Genomic DNA, 8,952 nt, shown 5'->3' with positions numbered 1-8,952 from the left:
GAAAGAAGAAAATTCAAGAGTTCAACAACTCAACTCCCAATAATCCTCTATTTTTATCACTCATTTCCACTAGACCTTGCAGAGATATTGCCTTTACTCGGATATTCTGTTACAGGTAGATGAAATCAAAGCTAAAATGAACAAAGACAGCATCTTTAGGTCTCTTTCAGAAACATTTTCCACTCTTAGGTATCACAGCAACATAATCCAAGATGTTTCTGGATATCAGATTTTGTAATGCAGTTTGCATCAACAGTACAACACCAGAGTCTTCAAAAGGATAACTCAGGAGAATTATTTGGAACCACACACAAGGTCAAGATGCAAATTCTTCTTGGTCTGCAAAGGTTCTTGTACACCATAGTCTGGATATCCACAGCAGCCCAAGATGGGCATGTACATCTTGACTGACCTTTAAACATAAATAAACTATTACCAGTCAAATCTGTCTTTAAACTCATAAGAATTGCTAAGATACATATATACATATATACACACACATATATATATTCTGAAGTTATTTATATATATATATATATCACTTCTGAAGTTATATATATGTAACTTCTGAAATACATGCAAGGTTTTTTTATTTCTGTAATTTTCCAAATTAAGGAGTCCATTCACAGGGCTTTTTTATTATTATTTCAAGGGGTATAAATACAGTGTTCACAAAACCCCTTTATTTTATTGCTTTATTCAGCTGATTCCAGAACCTTTAAAAGAAACTGCTAAATATTACAATATGGGCAACAACAATCACAAGAACTGCTAACACTGCTCATTGTGCTACTTCCAGACCTAAATGTTATTTCGTTTTGGTTTCTGAACCACAAAAATAAGTTCTAAGAGGCCTTAGCAATCCAACTTAATGCAACCTACTAGCATTAAATATTTTAAACTGGTAACAAATTCAGCACTTCCTGCTAACAGTATCAACAGAGAAATCCTACCAATATTTACATCCTGTCCCTGAAAAAGATCTCTGGGATTGTCATGAAAAATATCACTTTCAACATGCCCAAGCGATCATCAACCATGAGCTATTTTGGAATATCTTCAAAGTATGCTATAAATGTGGACAAGTCTGTGTAGCAGAAGCATTTGTCATGGGAATGTTGAAAATTGTTTTCCATCACTGAGAAGTACAGAGCCACTGATCACCAGAACAGTTTACTTTTTGTTTGTATGGTTTTTTTAAACATACATCATGTATGTAATCCTCAAATTCTGCTGCACTGGGTTTTGATCTTAGGCATTGGGCATGCACATGAAACACTCAGAAGACTGGTTACGTAAAACCCTGATTGTCACAGGTCAGAGGGGAAGATCTCTTCCAGGCTTTCACTTTCTCACATGGTAGGCAAAGCAAAGGAATATTAAGCAGTGTCCATGCAGCAGTGCTCACTCAGGAACCAGTATCACAAGTTACTCTCATATGCTTCATTCCTAACAGCACAGAACAGCTTCTACAGGCTACGTAAATGTATGAGAGATCTTCCATAGCTTTCATATTCCCTGTCCTAAGGCTACCCAAGGCAAAAAATGTACTGACTGATCAAACAGATACACAACAATAGAACCAGCTTTGGTTTTTTCTTAGTTTGCTGTTATTAATGCATGAAGCTCTCTTTAGTACAACACAGTACTTGTAATAGCCATTGTACCTGTCAGTGCAACACAGCCAAGTTTGGCAAGGGCAGAGCACTTGGAAGTTGAACGCTAATGATACAAGGCCAAGCAATTTTCTGTATCATGGAACCAAGGCTACCCACTGCTTTGTTGATTATAAGCAATTTTCTGTATTAAACTGTTAATCTGATGCTAATTTGATAACTGAGGGAGGAAAGGACATGAAACAGAAAATTTTACTCCTCTGTAACAGGAACAACTAACTCTGTAAGCTTTCTAAGCTTTCAGTTTTTAAAGTCAATACAAAGCCCTATCATATTGAGTGTGAATCCAGTTTTCAGAGAAAGATGGGTTACTCACAAAACTGAATTTAAGCTTCATTTCTCCAAGAGGAAAAAACCCTAGAACTTCTCCATTTATCACAACCAGGCACAAATCAGCAAACAGGCAACATTTTCAGGAGTTTGGCAGGCAAAAACCCACACATCACATCTGCAGCCAAGCAAGCAGGCAGTGAACAACTCACTGGAGAACATCCCTGAGCTCCTGTTCAGCCTGGGCACAGCGAACAACTCACTGGAGAACATCCCTGAGCTCCTGTTCAGACTGTGCACAGCAGTGGTACCCCAAGAGAGGAACTGAGGCTTCTGCCTGTCTGTCCCACCACAGCCATGTGTCCCCCTCAGAGCCCTGGCCCCTCACAGCCACAGCTCCTCACTGTCTGGCTCAGCACCCAGCACCCCAACACTCATCCAGCTCCAGCTGCTCATCCTGTGCTGCTGGGAACAGGAGTACAAAGCGAATCAATAATGATCTGAACACTGGAGGCTACCCACAGAGAGAGGGATAAAAATTGTCCTTTCAAGGAAAGGCTTGGCAGAACCCCAAACCTCAACATACATTATCAAGGCAAGGAAAGTAAGTGAGAGGAAGAGATGATAACAGGATTACAAAAAGCATTAAGAGAAATAATCAGACCTGCTTTCAGTGCAGTTCTCAGAAGAACAAAAGGTCAGCAAGAGACAGTAGATAAGCTAAAAACAATGGCTAGAAAATCATGCTGAGATGAGATAAACTCTCTTTCCAGTACCTGAAGGGGGCCTACAAGAGAGCTGGAGAGGGACTTTTCACAAGGGAGTGTGGTGATAGGAAAAGGGGAAATGGCTTCAAGCTGAAAGAGGGCAGGTTTAGATTAGATACTGAGAATAAATTCTTTACTGTGCAGGTGCTGAGGGACTGACACAGGCTGTCCAGAGAAGCTGTGGATGCCCTGTCCCTGGAAGTGTTCAGGGCCAGGGCCAGGTTGAATGGAGCTTTAGAGCAACCTGGTCCAGTGAAAGGTGAAAGGTGTCCCTCATGGCAGGAGTTTGGAATGAGATGATCTTTAATGTCACTTCCAACCCACAGCATTCTGTGATTCTATTTAACTGCATTAGTAGCCTATATTAGTTCACAGAAAAAATGATGCTGCAGGTTAACATTATCTGCACACCTTTTTTTTTTTTTAAATAATACAGATAAAAGAAACTAAGAATCTAACAGCCAGGCAATCAGGAACAGAAGGCCTCAGCAAGAAAAACACTCAACACATGCTTAAACTGTTCAAGTGATCACAGTGGCACGGATAAGGCCCTACAGGCTTAAAGTTAGACTAGTCCTTAAGTGCTCTATTGGATCAGAGCCTGGGGTACATGAAGATTAGCAGAACAGTGAGCTGAATGAATTATATCAGCACATGTAAAATTATCAGGAACATTAAGGAAAGGGACATACACTTTCTCCTCAACTTAGCCTACATGTCAAAGGAGGTAATGGACTTGAATTTTGATATCAACTGCAACTGTCAGATCAGGTGATGCTTAGGACAGAGTTACTTACTATTAAAATGTAAATGCAACTGCTGCAGAAAATAAATGTATGTAACCTTTCTTTGTCACCAAACTGACTGAGCAGCTAACAGGAATAGTTGGAGTTTACAGAAGGAGTTTAATCCAGCACAGAGTTTCTGAAGCCTTTGGATTCCCACCACCTTCAAAATGCACCTGGGTGGCAGAATAAAGCATATTAATGAATATAACTTCCACTGATCAAGTCCATCCAAAATAATGACAGAAACAAACCTCCAGCTCATTCACTCCATTTACACTTGTTACATCTGTGTATTCCTCATTTAAATAGCACAGCCATTAAAAATTTTTTCAAACACGTTAACTTCAGAAAAATTGAATAGCAGGAACTGTTAGGAACTACTGAAGAGACTAAAAGCTTATGAGCACCTATTTCTTGGGCTATTTACAACTGTTTGGAGCCAAAAGCTGATGGTGTACCAAGAAAATCTCTGCTGCTTCAAGGATTTTCTCCTCCTCCTCATACATTCTTTTATTAAAGCCTGTAATTCACAGAGTAAATCAAAGTGTTTGACTGTGAGCACCACAGGTAAAAGTCAAGCTGTATAACTTATACTTTGTGCACTTTCTTCTGCATCATAACAGAAATTCCCATCTGAAAATGCAGATCCTCGTTCCAGCACATCTCATCCCACAGTCTTCAGCTCAGCCTCAGAAATAAACATTTTTCTGAACTGAGTCAAAAAATTGCAAAGTGTTCATGAAGCAGAAGAGGCAAAAACTTTGATCTTTCAGAACATGAAAAATTATCTTTTTTCTCCCCCCTTATCTAGCAATTGCCTTCCATGAGGCTGACAGTGACTTGTATGCTAGAAGAGCATAACTTTATAAATTAATTGCTAATTCCAGTCTGAGACCATAGAAACTGTTATCCTAAAGAATGAAAATATTTTGATGATTACTGATGTTCAATGTAAGACTCAAAAGATAGACTTGAACAACTCCTCCACTTTTACAAACACAGTATTGACTTTGGATGGGGGGTGTTAAGGCATGGGAGCACACATCACTCAGGATGGGAAAAGATTTAGAAAATTCAAGTATTTCAGGATGATATTGCTGCTTTTGAAGACATTAATGCAGTTACAGCCAAACCCTGCCATGAGACTTCAACGGTCTATACATCTTTAACTGCCTCAAACTGATGAGATGAGTCACCAGCACAGATATATATAACATAGTAACCATTACTACACCACCACCTTGTTGCAATGCAACCCAGAATATTTTAGACTCAGTCTCTCCAGCAGAATCTTCTTCACAGTTCACAAATTTTCTTTAGAAAGTATTAAAAAAAATCTAAGCAAAAAAAAAAAATTCCTCTAAACAGAAGTCATGTTAGGTACCTTGCATTGAGAACATCAGTGTAATTCTATATTCAATTTTGCTACATAATGGAGAATTGTTCATAATTTCTGTAGAAAAAAATTCTCCATCACTTCCTAGTTAAATAAACAGCATATTAAACAGCACTACTAGAGGCCAGATACCCTCATCAGCTATCCCAAACATGCAAAGCCTTTCAGACTCACAACCCTAAATATGTGCCTATTTGTACCCTCAAGCACTCACAGCATCTCCAAAAACATGCTTGGCAATAGTACAGGAATATACAGAAATTGTGTGCATGTGGGAAGGCCTGGAATGAGCCTGAATCCTCCTGACAAAGGCAGTCCTGCAGATCTATGCCTCTCCAAGCAGGATAATGAGGAAAAAAGTCATGAACTGCACACATGCATGCGTCTCCATAATGACTTCCTTCCTTCCCTCTTTATCTCATAATAAACCACCCCTAAATACATGGTCCTGCATGTGTGGCCCTGCAATCTCTGCTGGTGCTGCTGCCTGCTCCTCTGCAGACACTCTGCAGCCAGAAACAGGGTTCCATCCAAGAGAAAACACAGCATTAGGGGATAAAAAATAAAACCAGAGAGAATGAAATTACGTGCAAACAACACATCACTTAAGGAGAAGAATACTGGAAGGTTTTTTGACCTTTTTTTTTTTACTTTGGATATTTTGAAGAGAAACTGAACTGGAAGACTGAGATAAAAATGGAAATTTCACAGGGAGGATTTTGGTTTATAACATTGCACACAACAACTGGACTTTGCAGATGTCAGGTGCTGCACAGTTCATGTATTATGAATCCCAAATAAGAAGGGGTGACAGCTGGATCCAGACTTGTCCCTAGATTCTGAGGATCATTCTCTCCCACTCTTCCCTAAGAAAAAACAGCACCCCAAAATATCCCCCTCTCCATACACATAGCATGATCACCCAGCTGCTTTGAAATGTACCAGACAGCAAGTGTAGAAGTGTCTACCTGCAACTCATCTAGCAGTCTGGATTGCCCAAGTGACATCACAAATGTCCTGGGAAAGCAGGCTGCTGAATGCTGACCACACTTCCCAAGGACACAGCATGTACTCAGTACCCAGGGGGAGGGAATTGCTCATTGCAGCTAAATATAACAGGGTCCATGCCCTCGGGATGCACAGGTGGCATCACATGCCCCCAAAGCACAGGTAGGGACTGGAGAGGTCAAAGTGACAATTACAGTGGCAAAACGAATTAAAACCACACTTGTAATCCAAACAGATTTCACTTTGTTTAAAGTGGAAGTCACAATTACAGCAGTATCCAGAATGTAGCCTTTTCCATCAACAAAGAAGTCCTTGGCTTGGGAAGTTACTAATTATTTTACCAGACCAAAAACAAGTAATCTTCTAAACTTCTGGTTTCCTCCAAACTCTTTCCTGAGATTAATCTTCTCTTGGGATGTCTGCACATGCATTCCTAATTTTGTGTTGTTGCTCCATGCACTTTACAATACTTCTCTTAATGGAGATTAAAATACCCTGATGTTTTAAACTTCAGAAATACCCAAAGCTTGCTGCAAAATCACACTTCTACTTTGTATCCCTGTCCTACCCATATTTTAACTATTCCAGGGTTAACACAGCCAACCAAAATGATCAACAAAGGACAAATCTCTGCCAAATGGTGTCAGAGTTTCCTCTCATGTGAGCAACCAAACACTAATGTGGAAGTAATTAAAAACACCCTTAAAATAGAAACAGAAGCATGGAATACAAATTGCCATCTCACAGCACAATGAGGGGGAAATCTTTTCATCTTTCTTCAGTGATATTTTAAGCAATTGACACTTCCCTGCAGTCACTATTCAGAACACAACCTTCAGAGTTTGTGTTGACCAATATCTTTCTAATTACTTCAAAGAACAGCTTTGAGTTTTGCTCCTCAGGAGGTAAAGCATTCCTGGGTGGATTTTCAGCATTGTAAGCAGTATTCTGGGCAAAACCATTCAATGACTTTTTCTATTAAGTATTATGGGACTCATCTGCAAAACACGTGTTCTTCATCTAATCTTGCACCTGACAGCTGAGAGCATCTCCCTAGCAACCATCACTAACACACTTGCAGCCAAAAGATCGAAAAACATTGGAGAAATCCACGATAATCTTGTACGGGAAATGCTGCTTTGAAAATCCAGCATGAAATACAGATGAAATTTGGGGACTGTGGTGTTCATCTACCTTGCTGAGGGGGTTTTGTTTGGCTGGGTTTGGTTTTTTCTTTAAAATCATCAGCAAAAAAAAAAGGAGGAGGAAATTCAAGGGAGATGATTCTTTAAGGAAGCACTTTTAGGAACTTGCAGGAAAACAATCAGGCACTGATAATCATGAGGAAAGCTTAACATCAAGGTCTTGGGTCAGATTTAAAACAGCAGCATGTCTGTCCTTCTACTGGACAGCAACTGGGATGGAGCTCCAGTCAACCAGACCTGTAGGATCACCTCTCTAGTTCCTTTTGGTAACTCTGAACCACACAGCTGGACCCCACTACCTGCAAAAGCTGCAGTGCCAAGATCATTCCAGACCAACTGCTGGAGTTAGCAATGCATAAACTGATGGCTTTACATCACAGAAAGACATGAAGAAAAGGAAGGTTGATTCAAAAGTCCAGGAAACACCTGGAAATTATCATTCTGCTTCTGCTTTATACTCTCACCACTTTGAGAGGCCACAGACTGTAGCCAGGACTGGCAGGGCTTGGTTCTATCAGTACGGATATAAGTTAAAATCAAAGAGGGGGAAAAAACCCACCTCAATTTCTGCAAAAAAGACCAAGTTGACTTGGGAGATTCTTTTTTCACTACCTAAGCACTCAACTACTACTTGTTTACAGCTGCTTACCATTCTGGCTAGAACAAGTCAATCTGCAAAACAGTAATTCCTTTGTGGGCAAATTGTGGCCAAGATTCTGCTTCTTTACTCTCACTACTGAGAATTATACTGGAGCTTTAGTTCAAGTAGAGTCAAATGCATAACAGCTCCTGATCTGCAAAGACTTTTCACAAAAGGAAGCCCTACAGAGAGTAAAAATATGCAATTTTCAGCTGTTTTCATTCATTTTCTCAGTAAGAGAAGAAACAATGTCCCTGACTGACCTGCACATTTGGAATAATTACCATACACTTAAAAAATTTAAAGTCATCTGCTGGAGACAATTACACTGACTCTTACTTAGGATACACTGAAGCCCCAAATCTCGTACTTCCCAATCATTTCCATTCTGTTATGTGTTAATTACTGAGGACATTTTTAATACTGTCATTGCCACAAGCATGGTGCACAACATGCCAGTCACATACCAAGGCGTTGACATCCTCAGTTTTGTAGATCAGCATCCGTATCTCTTCTGGATCACCACTGAAAATTGCCTGGACCAGTGGAGGCTGGAAAAAGAAAACAGAAGCAGAAGCATTACAGGTTTGTTTATTTTCTGTTTAAACTGAGAGCATTTTACTCCTGCTAACAGTTGCTAAATCTGCGCAGAGACACGGTGTGACCCCAGTCCCAAATCACCAGGAGCATCTCATCAGTAAGAGCTACCAGTTTGCTTAAGGATAAACTGAAATCATGAGCATGTTTGTACCTATAATGAGCATGTGTGTGCACAAACAGGGATCCCCATTAGAACAGCAACTTTTGTCAACAACACACAATTAGCCCAGATGTTCTGCCTGGCATGTAAGGGGAAAACTAATTACATCAGATAGTGCTGCATGCTTGCTCTTGGCACAGATGAATGGCCATGCCATACACATTTAGAAACAGAACATTATGCAGATAATGAATTTCTGGGCAATCACTAAACAACTTGTATTTTTTTCCCGAATAAATACACCATGAGCGCAGTTAATTTTAACCACCCAAGAAGCGAAGTAATTATCTTATTGTCTCAAGTCTGTTATTATGCTATTATGAATGGGAATGCAGAAATAAATAACCAGGCCCACAGGAGAAACAATGTGCCATGCTCGCTGCTCTCCAAGGCTGGCGTCACCGCCGGGCAGCGGGAGGGAGCGCTGCGTGCGCTCAGCGCC

General features: G+C 40.2%; 1 protein-coding gene across 1 annotated transcript in view; it reads right to left on the bottom strand.

The window, feature by feature from the left end:
- ANKRD44 (ankyrin repeat domain 44) overlaps nt 1–8,344 on the bottom strand; it is a 73,740-nt gene extending 65,396 nt beyond the window's left edge. Inside the window, 1 exon segment of the mRNA XM_031056000.1 lies at nt 8,218–8,344. Coding sequence (XP_030911860.1) covers nt 8,218–8,253 — 36 coding nt within the window. The 5' untranslated portion in view covers nt 8,254–8,344.
- Nucleotides 8,345–8,952: the final 608 nt, after the last annotated feature.

The sequence above is a fragment of the Geospiza fortis genome, unplaced genomic scaffold, assembly GCF_000277835.1.
Source record: "Geospiza fortis unplaced genomic scaffold, GeoFor_1.0 scaffold112, whole genome shotgun sequence".
Classification (NCBI taxonomy): Eukaryota; Metazoa; Chordata; class Aves; order Passeriformes; family Thraupidae; genus Geospiza; species Geospiza fortis.
This window is presented reverse-complemented; position numbering and strand designations above follow the sequence as displayed.